This window comes from Cajanus cajan, chromosome 1, assembly GCF_000230855.2.
Source record: "Cajanus cajan strain Asha chromosome 1, NIPB_CcT2T_4, whole genome shotgun sequence".
NCBI classification, from domain to species: domain Eukaryota; kingdom Viridiplantae; phylum Streptophyta; class Magnoliopsida; order Fabales; family Fabaceae; genus Cajanus; species Cajanus cajan.
Genome location: NC_138517.1, coordinates 80419385 through 80436535, shown reverse-complemented (window position 1 = coordinate 80436535; position 17151 = coordinate 80419385). Strand labels below are relative to the sequence as shown.

General features: G+C 30.0%; 2 protein-coding genes and 1 non-coding gene across 4 annotated transcripts; 2 read left to right on the top strand and 1 right to left on the bottom strand.

Annotated features, from left to right (window-relative positions):
- The first annotated feature begins 905 nt into the window (after positions 1–905).
- Positions 906–979, top strand: TRNAI-AAU (transfer RNA isoleucine (anticodon AAU)). The gene has a single exon. It is a non-coding gene; the product is annotated as a tRNA-Ile (tRNA).
- A 270-nt stretch (positions 980–1249) lies between these two features.
- Positions 1250–3911, bottom strand: LOC109804061 (uncharacterized). Its single transcript, XM_020365815.3, has 4 exons — positions 3277–3911; positions 1944–2607; positions 1699–1790; positions 1250–1604 (listed from the first exon to the last, which is right to left on the bottom strand). Exons 1-4 carry the CDS (start codon positions 3735–3737, stop codon positions 1454–1456), a joined length of 1368 nt encoding a protein of 455 aa, XP_020221404.1. The 5' UTR covers positions 3738–3911; the 3' UTR covers positions 1250–1453.
- Positions 3912–6984: 3073 nt separating this feature from the next.
- LOC109803814 (leucine-rich repeat receptor protein kinase HPCA1) lies at positions 6985–14073 on the top strand. Of its 2 annotated transcripts, none has more exons than XM_029272337.2 (19): positions 6985–7408; positions 7658–7775; positions 7868–7939; positions 8269–8343; positions 8442–8513; positions 8695–8856; positions 8966–9040; positions 9492–9563; positions 9650–9721; positions 9840–9908; positions 10014–10088; positions 10190–10261; positions 10386–10523; positions 10652–11139; positions 11223–11387; positions 11472–11608; positions 11971–12190; positions 12385–12620; positions 13242–14073. In XM_029272337.2, exons 1-19 carry the CDS (start codon positions 7327–7329, stop codon positions 13707–13709), a joined length of 2868 nt encoding a protein of 955 aa, XP_029128170.2. In that variant the 5' UTR covers positions 6985–7326; the 3' UTR covers positions 13710–14073. The 2 variants fall into 2 exon arrangements, with proteins under 2 accessions (XP_029128170.2, XP_029128169.2); XM_029272336.2 differs by lacking the exon at positions 6985–7408 and adding an exon at positions 7409–7545.
- Positions 14074–17151: the final 3078 nt, after the last annotated feature.

Below are 17151 nucleotides of genomic sequence, written 5' to 3'. Positions count from 1 at the left end.
GTAACTAGTCTATTTAATTATATTTTTCTTTCTTTCTCTATGGGAGAAGTAAATAAATTCTAACATAGGTTAATGTGTTAAATCCAAGGTTGAATCAATCAGACATTGTCCAAGTTCTATCTTGGACAAAAATAATTTTTGACCAAACTTTATTTACCTTCCAATTAAACATCTTAGAACATTTGTATAAAGAATTCAATATAGGTTCTTTTAAAAAAAAAAAAAGAATTTAAATATAAAGATAAAAAGATATTTTCTCTCGAGAAAAGCCCAATTATTGTTTATACGAGAATTTGAGGAGGATGATTGGTATAAAATTGTTATATAGATGTTGAAATTAATTTTTCATAGTTCTTAATGATTTTATCATGCAACTTCTTTCAAGTAGGATATTATATATTCTAAGTGGTGGTATTGAGCATATGTATATATGGGCATGTACTAATATGAAATTGATCTGTGATGATTTCAATCAGAATGATGAAAATTTCAACTTCTATAATGTATTTCAAATGTGAATTTTGAAAGGAAATTGATATCCTGGCCAAATATCCTCATCATGTTGGGCCTACCTCATCCTATTTAACAATTGCTACATCAATAAATTGTTGACACCATTTGTTCCGTGGATGCCTCTCCTTTTTTCTTCGACTAATCTTGTGTTCAAAACTTTCCCATATTGTCATTGTTGCTATGCTCTTGATTAAAAATATTGTTAGCATTTAAATACATATGGAGAGTCTAGCTTAAACTAATTTATTAGGTAAGAGCCTGAATACTTAAATATCATATTATATTTTATATTCTACTTAATGTAAAATTTCTAACAATATTCTATTATTTCAAGGTCATTATAATGTATTTAAAAAAAATAATTATTTACAAATTTTATATCATATCAAGTTGGCCTATTAGCTCAGTTGGTTAGAGCGTCGTGCTAATAACGCGAAGGTCGCAGGTTCGAGACCTGCATGGGCCAGATATTATAATTATTTTATATAGATATGTACTTTTTTTAATTTGTTTCAGAACTCGTCATAAATCACATTTAATTTCTATATATACATATCTTACAACACGGATCGCTATGAGCACTATTTGTTTGATCATGGGCAGTAAATAAAATAGGGATTTGGGTTGTAATTAAGTCTAAAATCCTTGTCTTTTTTTTTGTCATATGCCAAATGAATTCTCTATCACATCAAAAAAGAGCTTTGTTACTGCACGCCCTTCATCAAGCAAAAGCCTATTTGGTAAAACAGGATAAATGCTAATTAATATTTAGAAGCAATCATTTCAGTTACTATCAAATCCAATTTGGCGCTGATGAGTAGTCAAACAAAAATTACAAACTTGAAATAATAAATTATTTCTACATTATACCCTAACACCAAGTAGATATACATAGAAGCTCAACAATGCTCACCAAAAAGTGCATTTATGGAGTAGGACTTCAGCATTGAGATTTTCGTGATGGTCTCTTCCTCTTCTTTGTGGCTTCACTAGTGCTTCTCATATTACTAGCAGTTATAAGTTTATAGTCAGAAGAAGGCATTTCATTCATTTTCCCAAACCTTGTTTGGTAGAAGTCCCATATCTCAGACCTGGTCAAAAAAATAGATCGAGTAAGGAAATTTACACCAAGACAATAGCATCATAAAACAAAAAGGAAGTTGGATTAGGCGTTATTGATTTTACCAGAATGCCAGGAACTGATAGGGCTCATACTTTCCATAAATCTCTTCAAGATCTATCTCAATATTTTTAAGGGTTGTATTTCTGGAATGAACCTGCATTTACAAATCTCATACGCTACATCAAGGGCGTATATATAATAGATAAAATGAAATAGGAAGTCCGAGACAGCAGCAGCTTGTTCATGTGTCCAATAGTTTCGGAATCAGTATAGACATAATTAAGCAGGAAAAGCAACCAGACAGTACCTGCTTTAAGTGTCTAAGAGTTTCAGAATCCGTTGGAATGACATGGTAATATCCCAAGCACATAAGTACATTGGCACGAGTAAATGGGCCAAATCCCTTAATTTGCTTCAGCTGATCATCAAGCTGCTTATAGTTGGATAAGCTTGCATCTTCCGACAGTTTTTCAAGCTGTTCTAATTGAATTTTGCCTTCAACAATGGCCCGCGCTAGTTCTATTATATAAGCTGCTCTATACCCAAGTCCGCATCGCTTTGCCAGAAAACTCTCATCAAGGTTTGCTAGCTCACTTGGGGAGGGAAAATTTCCAGTACGGTCAAAGTACTGATCTTTCCCATTAGGGAACTGATGATGATATGAATCATCTGAACACAACTCTTCTGAATTGCCATTATCTGTTGGAAGCAAGGTCGTGTTCGAACCTGAAGCAAGCACGCTGTCCATTTGTGAGTTTTCGTCCACTTCAAACTCTAATTTCCTCTTAAGAAGCTTGCCCTTTTTTGCAACCTTCTTTCTCCGGGTCTCTTTAGCCGCTGGTGTTTTGGGAATGAATCCCTCAGTCTCAACTTTTGCATTGCCCGACACAGTAACAGCATGGGGCAACCCGTTTTGCAGTTCCAACTGAAGCTCACAGAGCGCTTGTGCCATGCCCAAAGTCCTTGGCCACCTGAAAGATTTTGCTTAGCAAATAACCCACTTAAAAGTGAAAACAAAGAACAAAGACACACCACCACAACAGTTGACAAAACAACAAAGTGAGCAACAAAACAAATTTAACCATTTGTCTGGTGAAGAAAAAATAAGTTGAAGAGTGAGAAATAAAAGAGTTAATGCGTTAGTTGCAAGAGAATTGAAAAATGGCATCCTAATTATTTTTCCTCTATTTCATTCTTATTTCTATTTACTTATTTTTTATTCACTTTATTTTTCGTATATTTTGTCTATTCTATGAAATGAACCTAATTATATGTTTGGTCAAAAAGAATGAAAGTAAGAAAGGAAAAAAAATTGAAATTACAATTAAAGTAAAAAAAAAAAAATTATCTCTAGAAATTAACTTATTTTTTCTTCTCATTTTCTATTCAATAAAAAAATACGATTATTTTTTTTATTCATCGAAATTATAATAAAATTGGAACTAAACCTTACAAACTACTCCAACATTTTATTTCCTTTTTTCTTCCAATTTCATATCTTCTGAATATAAGAAAAATGACATTGTTTTAATGTTTAAGTCTCTGTCGGAAATCACAAGTTTTGAGGGAAAAAAATGGAAAGAAAAAAGGGGTTTGAGGCAATGAGGGATTTTTTCAAACAGATGGCAGACAAAACTCACTGGCAGTTACAGAGCAGTATGCACTTAACCATATCCTCGAACAAGGTGGGAGACCTAAAAACCCTTCCAGCGAAGCTTCTATCTGGAAGGTCGAGAGTCATGCTTCTGAACTCCATCACAGCCTTCTCTTCCGCTTGGGACAAGCGCAGCATTCTACAAATCTGAGACGTAATGTGGCGTTGGTGTTGGTGTTGGTGTTGGTGTTGGTGTTGGTGTTGGGGAGAGAGTGCGTGAACCCTAACGGCGAGGGTTTGGGAGCGCTGAGAAATCGAAACGAGGGAGGAGGAGGAGGAGAGAGGGCGCGTGAGGGTTTTGGAGAGTGGGTCCCACTGGTTGGGTGCCATCATGAAGAAGCCGTAACTGCACACTGCTTCTTCCAATTGGAATGCGAAGGGGAGTTCGATGTTGATGTTGAAGTCGAAGTGGAACGATGCGCTTCGTTCTGCAACCTTCTCCTCCATCAGAAACAGAGTGTCTATCACTCTCTCTCTGTCTGATGATGATAATGAAAAACATCAGAATTTCAGTAGTTCGCTGGTTTGCATGGGATTTGATTGCACCACCGGTTCAGATCCGGTTTCATAACATAAACCGGTCCGCTTCCGGTTCAAATGCTCACCCAACTAAAGTATGCTTTTAGTATAACTAAAACTACCGAGTTTAACAAATAATTCTTGTAAGTGGGTTTTTATAAATAGGAATGGAGATAATATTTATTTTAGATATTTTAAATTAAAATTTAGAAGTGTTGCGTGCTATTTGATACAACATTACAGACATCGATATATAAGTAATAAATGAGTAAGAAGGAAAATAATGAAGAGGTTCAAACAATATCAATATAATTTTTCTTAAATATTATATTGTTTAGAGTTTAATAATTTTATTAAGTATTATATTATTTAATAATTTTATATTAAATATAAATTTTATAAATTTAATTATTAAATTGAAATTTTTTTACTTTTATATTATATATATATATATAATTTTATATTAATTTAAAATAATTTGATATTTTATTTTTATAAAATAAAATTCACATAATATATATATATATATATATATTTTAAAATATAATAAAATATAAATATTTTGATTACTTTTAAATTATTGTTTAATTTTAACAAAATTTAATATAAACACATAAAGTAGTATGAAGTTATAATTCAATAGTTAAATTTATAAAATTCACATTTAATATAAAGTTATTAAATATTGTAATATTTAGTAAAAGTTATATCAATATCATTTGAACTCTCCTCTCTCTCTCTCTCTCTATATATATATATATATATATATATATATATATATATATATATATATATATATACTAAAATCAAAACTATCTTATTTTACATAAATTAAAAACATATTTAATATAAGATAAATGATAAAATTAAATTTAATGGACATAATATGATTAGTGTTATTTATAATATACTGACTTACCTTATTTGTGTTATTTCTACAAGGTAATCTCTTGACTTTAAATTTATTAATTTTTATTATGTAATTTAAATAATTATTAGTGTATTGATAAAAAAAATTAATTGTTAACATTGTTTGGAATATTAGTGTATTTTATTGCTAATGTTGTTTGGGTCATTTTGTAATCTTTAGTCTTGTTTAATACATGTATGAAAAAAGAAATTTAAATTTAACTCAATCATAAAAGTCACATAATGGCACAATGATGTAATTACAAGGGAAATATAATAAATTGAGAGCAAATAATACTTCAAATAAAATAGATATACTTATATGAGTGGCAGCACATCTAACACTTTTTTCTATTAAAAATTTCCTTATTAATTTTGAAATTTGCAAAATAATTTAATACTTAATTATTGAAATAACCTTTAAAATACGATGAAACTTGTTTTTCTTTCAAAATGTTATTACTTAAAATTCCTAATGAAGATTATTGATAATAACTTATCATCTTCTTAAAATACCTTTTGATGAAATATCAAAGTAAAAAAATCCAACACATTTCACTAGACTTTAATTAGAAACATCCCCTGGTACATCATTATAATGTTTTAATACAAATGACATACTTATACATTTACATTCTTAGAATTAGATACATTACATTTGAGTCACATATAAAGAATTGATGCATCATAATATTAAAACTTAATCTACCCTCTTTTTATATACAAGAAAAAGACAAGACTCAAAGCACCGACTCATTAAGAATCTAAAATACCGAATTGATCCATGAAGCATTTTAGAAAGATCCTTTTCTGTCTCTTGAAACATCCACTCGTGTTGACAACACTTTGTAATAGCTTTTCCATTCTATCCTGCTTGTTTGCAGAAGATCATTCATCTAGATCTGAAAAATAAAGGTATATGGAATGAGTCTCACTCCTCTCTGAACCAACAATCAAATTTTGAAAATTTTATACGTAATTTTAATGAAACATTTTTTTTATCATGGTATATATAAAATACATAATATATATAATATAATAATATTATTTATTTTGTTATCATGGTGTGCACTTAACATCTAGTATGATTAATGTTTATCCTATTTTTAATTCTAGCTTGACTACAAAACACACTTATTTAATAGGATGTCATGTATGTTTCAATAATAATCCAAAATTCAGGGAATGCTATGGAGTTGAGCAATGTGCCTTAGCTGGGTTGACTTGTTTCGTTTATACGAAATTGGACGCATTCTTTTGCCTCAAAATTGGACATAAAAGAAGAATTGATGTGGAGCGTTAGATGAAGGGTTCATTGTGGTAGTTGTGTGAATCAATTAGTACTTCAAATTATATAGAAAACCAGTTTAACCTCTTTATAGTCTAATCCCATTTGAAATACCATTGGCATGAATAAGAAAATCAACATGAATTTAATCATTATGCACTTTGTTAACTAATGCATAATTATTATAAAAATTAACATTATCGTATACTATCTTATTTGTGATTGGATGAATTACACTATAGTACATATCTTATTTTCTCAATAGACGAACATATCGGTCACAAAACTCTCTTTATCTTAGAATTCAAATTCCATTGATTAAAACAGAAATAACTCACGATAGTTGATCTACACATTCGCATGGTTTATTGCTCTTACATAAATCTTTTGGAAAGTTAGTGGAAATAACAAAGTTCTGTCTTTATTTACACGACCAATCCAACATTTCTTCTCCAATACATCAAAATGTAGAATACTTCTTTGTAGTTTGTTGCAAGTCACCTATCAATCAATGTAAAGAACCAATCAGATGTCCACCCCCCCCCCTTCCCTTTTATATTCAGGTTTCTTATTGTTTCTTTTTAAATTTAGTTTAGTTACTTTATCTTCACGTTAACAAAAGTTTAAGTCAATGTTGTTGTTTAGTTAAGTAGCCCTACTTTTTGTTATATCCTAGTTTTCGGATGAGAGAAAGGGCAAAGTCAACTACGTGAGAAGTAGATATCTTCGTTACATGTTGTGGCCAGATAGTGACATATAACTTTGTCTGCAGGATTAAGAAGACAGAGAGTTAGGTTGGCACAGAAACATTCAAAACCTGGTAAAGTCAAATATACATTAGTGACCATTCATAACTATTTTCTTATGCCTTATTGCCGTAATTTAAAACCTTTCTGCTTCATGGAACATTTCTTGTACTTGGCAACATAATTTTATTTTATGGTACATGGTCAGCTAGCTTCATTTTTGTTAAATTTGCATGATTTTTATATGGTGTGTTTGTTTGACTTTGTATTTGTTAATCCTGTTAGTCATTTGCTCAAATGATGAATGAACGTGCCATCATTGTTTGCCAGTGGTTGTTTTTAATTGAATTACCAAGTAGCAGTTGTATTCAAGTTGTTTATCCATTTAATTTTTAACTAGATGAGACCAACACTGGGTAAAAGGAGGAAGTATAATGTTGTTGACCTTTTCTCCATTGGTGTGATAAAATGGTGGGTTGGTCACTAGATTGGCACTAAATGCTTTCGAAAAAGGATCCTTTTATTCAGCTTTAGAGCGTTGTATGAGTAGCAAAGTTTTGTGTCTTCCTTAAAGATGGATGAAAGAATTCTAGTATTCCTACTAATCATTCTCACTCATTTGTTGATTGTACTAGCAAATACAGCAAATCAGGATTGTAAGTTCAGTTCTAATCAAGTATTTTTTTCACAATCTAAATGGCGTTTTTTGGTGTACATGCATATCTTCAAATGGGAAATATTCAAGCTGTTTTAGTTGCAAAAATATATGAATGCTTGATAAGCATCAAACTTTGTAAGAGACCTCGAGCACTTAGTTTTCCTTCTGTAAAGTTCTTGTATGAAAATTCAGCACGTATTTGATTCTTTTTTTTTTTTTTTTTTTTTTTTTTAAATTTCTGATGCAGACACTGCTCTGCTGGCTCTACAGAATGAATGGCATAACACACCACCTAATTGGGTGGGTTCAGATCCTTGTGGAGGTTGGGATGGCATTGAGTGTTCCAATTCACGGATTATCTCCATGTACTTTATCTTTAAAGTTTTAATTTCGTGTGAAAATGCTAACTACTCCTGAATTGTCTTCTTTAAGCTTAACTTGGTTGCTAGTATTTCAGATCATTAGCAAGCATGGATTTGTCTGGCCAGCTTACTTCAGATATTGGATTACTTACTGAACTGCAGATTTTGTAAGTTTTCTACTTTGGTTCTTGTAATATATTATATCCAAGTCACAGTTAAAAGGAATTGAAACATGCTCAGCTTAAACACTATCACTTGATAATTATTGAAAATGATCAAATATCTTAAATAGTATGCTGAATGTGTGGAATATATATAAAAAATAATGTTGAGGACTAAGCATCCTGAAAATTAATCATGTTTGGCCACTATCTATAATATTTCATGAAGTCTTTATTTCATTTTCATTTACAAATTACTTCCCTGATATGAGTATAGGAAACCATTTTTCCTAAGGTGGTGATTTTGTGTTTTGTTATTGATTCTTCCTTTGCAGGGATCTGTCTTACAATAAGAATTTAACCGGACCACTTCCCAATGACATTGGAAACTTGAGAAAGCTGAGAAACTTGTAAGGCAGTATTGAATGTTAAGAACTTAAGATTATAATCCAAATGTGATTAAGTTTGACCAAACAACTAACACTTACCTTTATTATTTATTTTCCAGACTTCTTATTAGTTGTGGTTTCTCTGGTCCTATCCCAGATACAATTGGAAATTTAGAACGGCTTGTCTTCCTGTAAGGGTTGTTTGCTTTATTTTAGAAGCTATATATATAAAAGGCCTCTTTATTTAGTTTTTAACCAATAAACCTTTGAATCAGGCTTGCATTTGATGTCCAATGCACTTTCCATGTGGACTGTATTTTAGTATCATACATCCATATGTTTTTGTAAGATAACAATTGGTTTCAATTTCAGATCTTTAAATTCTAACGGCTTCAGTGGTCAAATTCCAGCTGCCATTGGTAATCTCTCAAATGTTTATTGGCTAGACTTAGCAGAAAACCAGCTTGAAGGGCCCATCCCCATATCTAATGGAACTACTCCTGGTCTTGATATGATGCACCATACAAAGCACTTGTATGTGAACTACCTTTTGCAAAAGTTGACATCATCTATTTATGTTTTCTCTTTACAATAGTTCCTTTATATATATCACAATCCCTCTGATATATTCCATTTTTATTAGTCATTTTGGGAAGAATAAGCTTTCAGGAAACATTCCTTCTGAACTTTTTAGCCCCGAAATGACTCTAATACACGTGTAAGTTCCATCCCAATATTTTCTGGAATTTGTTTACTTTGGAATAAAGCTCTTGTAACAACAGAAAGCATATGTCATACCATTACCATAGATAGTGGACCAGTGGTTTGGGGAAAGTGTGGTTTTGAAAAAAAAAGAAAGAAAAAAGTGTAATTTGTAGTGTCAATGTTAAATTACAAAGACATCTAACAGGAATTTACCTTATTGTCACATCATATTAGGAACTGATTGGTTTCACTTCAGAAACTCCATTAGCTCATGTTTAATTTTATTTATTTATTTTACTTTGGGAAATCATGCTCTTAATGTGGTTTCATGCATTATAAATTGTGCAAACTTGGTTTGGAATCTTAAACAAACAAGGACTAAATTTTACTAAAAGCTTTTGAAATAAAAGTTTCCAATATTATAGAGATGATGAATTTAAATTATAATAATATCTTTTTGGCAGGCTTTTTGAGTCCAACCAATTTACTGGTAGCATTCCATCTACGCTTGGGCTAGTCAAGCCTCTGGAGGTGGTGTGAGTATCCATATCTCATAGTCATACTTTAAATTAGTATATAGAATTCTTGTTTCTTTTTGTCTTGAAATATTTTGTGGCTGCAGGCGTTTTGATGGTAACTTTTTAAGTGGACCTTTGCCTTCAAACATCAACAATCTTACAAATGTTAGGGAATTGTAAGTAGAGAAAACTAATGTTCCAAACAATTTTTCATAATTCTTTAGGTTTGGAGTTAATATTCATTGTGATAAATTTGAACTACATTGATGGAGATTTTGATTTCATGTCTGTCAGGTTCCTGTCCAACAATCGCCTGTCTGGTTCCCTGCCAAACCTTACTGGAATGAATTTCCTCAGTTACCTGTAATTAGTAAATCACTTATCGAAGATAATTTTGTTTCCTATATAACATTTGTAATTCAAACTGTATTTAATTTTGTCACTATGACTAACTTGGTATTAAATTAGGGATATGAGCAATAATAGTTTTGATCCATCAGAGTTACCACCGTGGTTGTCAACTCTTCCAACTCTGACAACAATGTATGTCTTTCTTTCTCTACACATTCGACTATCACCTTTCACTATCTCTCACATTTCAACTTTCAACACCTTAATTCTCACACTTTTCTTTTGTAATGCAGAATGATGGAGAATACAAAACTTCAAGGACATATTCCAGTTTCTTTGTTCGGTCAGCAACAGTTGCAGACAGTGTGAGCACCAACCTTTTTTGCTTTTGCAATTTTGTGATGAGAGTTAATGCTCAAAGTTTAGTATAGTAGTTCCAAGTAAATTTCATCTTTTTCGTACAAGCTAAACTTTTAACGTGATCCATAGGATGCTGAAAAACAACCAGCTAAATGGCACTTTAGATATTGGCACATCCATCAGCAACAACCTGGATCTCGTTGATTTGCAGATTAATTTTATTGAAGCTTTCGATCCACAAACCGATGTTTCTAAAGTGGAGATAATGTAAGCCATAATAATAGTGAAAGTTTCATTGTATAAAAGTGATTTCGTTACTTCTACAGGAAGAGAAATTTTCTATATTTCCTTGTCTTTGTTTACAAGGTTGAGTTTTAGTACATGTTTATGTGCAGACTTGTGAACAATCCAGTTTGCCAAGAGACAGGAGTTCCACAGACTTATTGCTCCATTACAAAATCCAATGACTCATATTCAACACCACCAAAGAACTGTGTTCCTCTTCCCTGCAGCTTAGATCAGACATTAAGCCCCAATTGCAAATGTGCATACCCATATACAGGAACTTTAACTCTCAGAGCTCCTTCCTTCTCAGACTTGGGAAACAAGTCTGTCTTTGTAATCCTGGAGTCATCTCTAATGAAGTCTTTTCAAACTCATCAAAAACCTGTGGATTCAGTTTCTATAAGCAATCCTAGGAAGAACACATATCAGTACCTCGATTTGACTTTAAAAATATTTCCATCAGGCCAGGATCGTTTCACTCGAGCAGATATTTCTGGTATAGGCTTTCTTTTGAGCAACCAAACATACAAGCCTCCTCCAATGTTTGGACCATATTATTTTATACCTGATGAGTATGACGACTTTGTGGACAATTCAGGTAAATCTGATTCTACATAGTAATGAAATTAATTATTGTATGTGCTCCATTTTAAGACTCTTTTTTTTCTTCTTGCCATTTAGTACTAGAAGGTCCCGTGAAACACGGTAAATCTTCAAATACTGGCATCATAGCTGGAGCTGCTGCTGGTGGTTCTGCCCTGTTGGTGTTAGCACTCCTTGCATGTGTGTATGCTCTACGCCAGAAGAAAAAGTCAAAAAGAGCAACTGGGAAAAGCAATCCTTTTGGTATGTTACTGTATACGTAGCTCTTGTTTTATAGCTATCATTGTGGAGTTTGTTTATTTAAATGTTTGATTGCATAAAATGCAGAACAATGGGATCCGGATGAGAGCAATAGTAACATCCCACAGTTGAAAGGAGCAAGGCGCTTCACTTTTGAAGAGATACAAATTTGCACCAAAAACTTTTCACAAGTCAATAATATAGGATCTGGCGGTTATGGGAAGGTATTGAGTGCCTCATGTTTACTTCATTTCTATATAGATATTAAATAGGTGAGTTTATCAAAATTTGTAAATGTTAATGAAGAAAGATAGCGATAAAATTTTCACAAGATAAGATCCTGAATTTTTAACATAAAGGGATCCATTCCCAACCAAGATGACACACATTCAATCAGTGTTATATGTAGTGAAGAAGCCAACCTTATATTCTTATTTCGTGTACTTATCATTAATATCACCACATAGTTATGTTAGTCTTTCAGGAAGAGAAAATGAGGCATTTGTTGCAAGTTTATAGCTATAACACTACTTAACCTTTTAATTTTAATCACAATTAGGAAGTGTCTTACAGAATTAGTTGACAGGTTTATCGAGGAAATCTTCCCAACGGGCAACTAATTGCAGTAAAGAGAGCTCAAAAGGAATCTATGCAGGGAGGGTTGGAGTTTAAAACTGAGATTGAACTTCTATCAAGGGTCCATCATAAGAATCTTGTTAGCCTTGTCGGTTTCTGCTTTGAGCAAGGAGAACAGATGCTGATCTATGAGTACATTGCAAATGGTACTTTGAAGGATACTCTTTCAGGTACAAGTTTATTCATAATTGAATCTCATTAATGCGTGTGTACAATAATTTATTTTAGATAAACAATCATTTTTCTTTAAATAATGTTTTTAAAAGAGCTTTGCAAAAATACTAGTATATTATTAGCATTTTTCTTAAACAGAAGTCAAGGGATTATTAACCTCTTTATGAACACATGATTATGGTGTGTGCAGGGAAGTCTGGAATTAGATTGGACTGGCTTAGAAGGTTAAAAATAGCCCTTGGTGCTGCGAGGGGACTGGATTATCTGCATGAACTTGCCAATCCTCCTATCATACACAGGGACATCAAATCCACTAACATTTTACTGGATGAACGCTTGAATACTAAAGTATCTGATTTTGGTCTCTCGAAGCCTTTGGGAGATGGAGCAAAAGGTTACATTACCACCCAAGTCAAAGGAACAATGGTTTGTATATTCTCTTCTCATCTAAAACTTCTTAAGATAATGATATTAGAACAAATTTTATATCCATTAATAAAATTACTCACCGTATTATTCAGACATCAAACCCAAAGAGCAAACTCAATCTCATTAATTAGAGATATAGCCAAAATAATAATAATAATATTATTATTATTATATAGGTCCAAATCCAAAATCTAAAATATAATTAATGGTTGATTTTGCATCATTAACATTTCTTAGATGCTATTCATACATGTTTATGGTAACATTTATATTAAAGAATTTTGGTTTAATTACTCTTTTGAACCTATAGTTTTATGAACTTTATTTTTTAGTTTCTATAATTAAAAATATTTCATTTAAGTCTATATATTATAAATATATATTTTTTTTAGTTCCTATATTTATATAAAATTTACCATTTAATCCTTATAAAAATAGATGATAGAGACTAAAAAGAGTCAAAAATGATATATAGAAACTAAAATGGAACATTTTTAACAATAAATATTAAAAGATAAAACTTATGAAATTATAAAGATTAGAAGGGTAATTAAACAAAAAAAAAATGGATCTTATCAAATCAAGTGATGATAATGGAATTTTGTTGTTGATGTGTAGGGCTACTTGGACCCGGAGTATTATATGACTCAACAATTGACTGAGAAAAGTGATGTGTATAGCTTCGGAGTGCTAATGTTGGAGCTGATAACCGCAAGAAGGCCAATAGAGCGAGGGAAATATATTGTGAAAGTGATGAAGAGTGCTATTGACAAGTCAAAAGCCTTATATGGCCTTGAGGAAGTTCTTGATCCAACTATTGAACTGGGGACAGCACCAAGTGGTTTTGAGAGGTTTGTGGATCTTGCAATGCAATGTGTTGAAGAGTCAAGTTCTGACAGGCCTACAATGAATTATGTGGTGAAAGAAATTGAAAACTTGTTGCAGTTGGCTGGTTCAAACCCCATTTTATCAGCATCACCATCCACCTCATCTAGTTATTATAATAATAGTGCAAATAAGGAGGGTTCCCAGCATCCTTATGAGAATGAATACTTTGGTTCAAGTGTGGTAATTCCACGTCCATGAAGTGTAACTTGTGCAAATAATGTATAAAAAAACAAGGAAAACAAGTGCAAGGAGAAATTATTAAGTAGTTTTGAGACTATCATGTGTCTATAGTCTTAATTAACTAATTTCTGTGTAACATGTATTTAATTATGTGTCATGTGGAAGTTAGTGAATCTGATAATTTCTTAGGGTGTAGGGCTTGGAGGAGGGAATGGCATGTTGTTAATAGTGTATTGTGCTTTTAGCTTAAGACTGAACATGAACATTGATTGAAGCTGAAGTTTGAGGAGAAATCCTAGTTTGATTCTTGTTTCTTAGTTTAGCTGGGATTGTGTATAGTGTACTACTGTTGAACATATTATAAAATCTGTTTTTTGTTCAAGTTGGCTAGTATCGCCGCAGGATTGTGTGATATATATATATTAATTGTGAATTTTTCTTACCATATTTCAGAATTAAAAAAATATTCTGTCTTCTGCGTGTCTATGAAAGCCATGAAATTTGACAAATTAGGCCATTCATCATTTTAGGGTGAAAATTGAATAAACTAGATATCGACCCGCGGAATGTGCAGATAAAAAAAAAGGTAAATTATTTAAAATAAAAAATATATTATTTTATCATTTAATTAATATGATAATTTTAAATATAATTTCTTTTATCTATGTTACTGGTAGAAAATTGAATATATATATATATATATATATATATATATAACTTTAAATTAAAAATTCATAATGTATATGTATAAGTTATATTCTCAATTATTCTAAATTAGTATTATTTGTCTTAGTATTAATATTTTAAAAATTTATCTTTTAGTATTTTATATTCTTCATTAATGAATAAATAAATTAAAATATAAACAAATATATTTTATATTTGTATAATTTGTAATGTCTTTGTAGTAGCTAACATTAAGTTTTGTATCACAAGTTAATAAAATTGAAGTTTTTCTTTGCATAATAACTTTTTTTCTAAAAAAAATATACAATTTAACATAACTAATTAAAAGAAATATGATTCAAGAGAGAAGATAAAAGAAGAATAATTCTTTTTTTTTCATATCTATCGGTAACTCTTTTTAAGATTAATGTATTTTTTTTTAAAGAAAAAAAAATCTACATATATATGAGCAAATACAATGTAAACTAATATACATTGAAATAATAATTATGATTGTATTAGACATTGAAGAAAAAAAATTTCTCTTGCTTATAATAAATAATAATTAATTATTTGGTTTTAGAAAAAAAATAATTAATGATTATTTTTAATTGACATTAATACTAATTACTATAATATTTATTTCTTTTTCGTAATTGAGAGTTTTGTGAAATTCAATCTTTTAAATAAAAAAAATCATTAATATATATATATATATAAACTAATTAAATGTAATCCAAATTTTCAGATAGTTTATACTACAATGAGTATCAATTTATATTGTGACATCATTGTTAATGATTAATATAAATGATTATACATTTATTATTTATTTTTAACCGACAGTTTAATCAAAATTAACCTTTTAATTAATAAAATAAAACTATTAATATATATATATGCTCTATTTTAACTTAATTTCATATTATAATACATTATAGTTTTGGTATAAAAAAAAAACTTTGTTTCTTATAATTAATAATGATTATCCAACATTTATTGTTTTATATTTTTTATAACTCATATTTTGACCAAATTTTTCTCTTAATTATTAATTAATATATGTAACAACTAATTAAATATATTTTGAAATTATTAATTACTTAATATAAATTGCAGAAATATCATATAATTTACTACAATATTTAATATTAAGTGTATTATATTCACATTTAAAAAATAAATTAAAATCTCAAAATGATATGATTAAAAAATTAAAAGTATTACTAATTTATTATTAGACGGTTTAAATCAACATAATCAATCTTATGTAATTGTTAATTCAAATTGTAACAAAATTATGAATCGTATCTTAATTAAAAATTAATTGTAAAATATAGTTGTTGAATAAATACAATTTAATATTGTACTAATTACAAAATTATATTAGAAGATATTTTAATTTATTATTAGACAATACAAATCAGCTTATCAACAACTTCAATAGAAAAATAATGTCCAATAACCACTAAGCCTATGAATCATGATGTGAATCTTCGATCCACTTTTTTATTATCCATATTTTAATAAAAAGACATTTAAATGATAATAGATATAAATATATTAAATTTTGAAGAGGAAAAAGTGAGTGATGCAAGAAGAAAAATAGGGTGAAAGAAATAAAAGAAGAGAAATTCATGAAATAATAAATAATTTGACATAAGAAGGGAGTGAGTGATGCAAGAAGAATATAAGATTTAAGAAATAAAAAAAAAAGAGAAATTCATGAAATACTAAATGATTTGACATAAGACAACAAAAATAATATTATAAAAAGTGTTATATGTGATACCTCTTGTACATATACCATAATATATGAATAAATAAAATTAAATAGAAAATTTTATCATAAATAAATTTCAATATTTAATATAAAATATATTATATTTTGACTTAAACAAATAACAATAGAAATTCAACTAAAATTATAAAGAAAATAACAATTAATTGTTTCAAAACATAACAACAAAAAGAAATTTTTTAACTAAATCTTAATATCACATCCTATCAGACCATAACTCATATATAAAGACCAAGCCTTATCACCAACATCATGTTAAAGACCACCTACAATAACATGCAAGAAAAACAACACAAAGGCAAAGGGAGTGAGAAACATCTCAGTCTAACTCATGATATAGAATGCAGTCGGATAATCATACACAAACAAAATACAACATATAATCATAACAATACTTTAAACATGTTACAATTGTTAAAAGCATAATAAGCTAATACAATAGTCTGTTCATATGCGCTTTACAATAAACACATAGTACATTTAATCATGCATGTGACGCTAGTCAAAAACATCATGTGGTGTATTGCCTTAAGCAACGCACATAGTAGTTTAAAAGTACATTTGGATCACACCCTCAACGCACTCTCACTAAGAAAATATACTACTAGGGTCTAGTTAGGATAGTGGAGTTGCACAAGTTCCACCACATGCAAAACAATGGGCAAATTAGGACTTTCCATACTCGACTATTCCTAAGAATTGATCCCCTAGTTTTTACAAAGGTCTTCTCTAGCGATTTATTCTATATCGTACCCTTCAAAAACATATTTATACATATGATACATGCCAAGTAAGACTCCATGCATTATCACAACACAACAATTCCCACCCATAATTGTACATTAATTATCTTTTTAATTCATAATCACATCATGGTTTAGCCCTAATTAGACTTCTCATCATATGACCCTCATAAGATCCATACACAATAATTGTATTAATACTAGAGCACATCAATCAATTCATATATAGCTCACAATTGTGTCAATATCA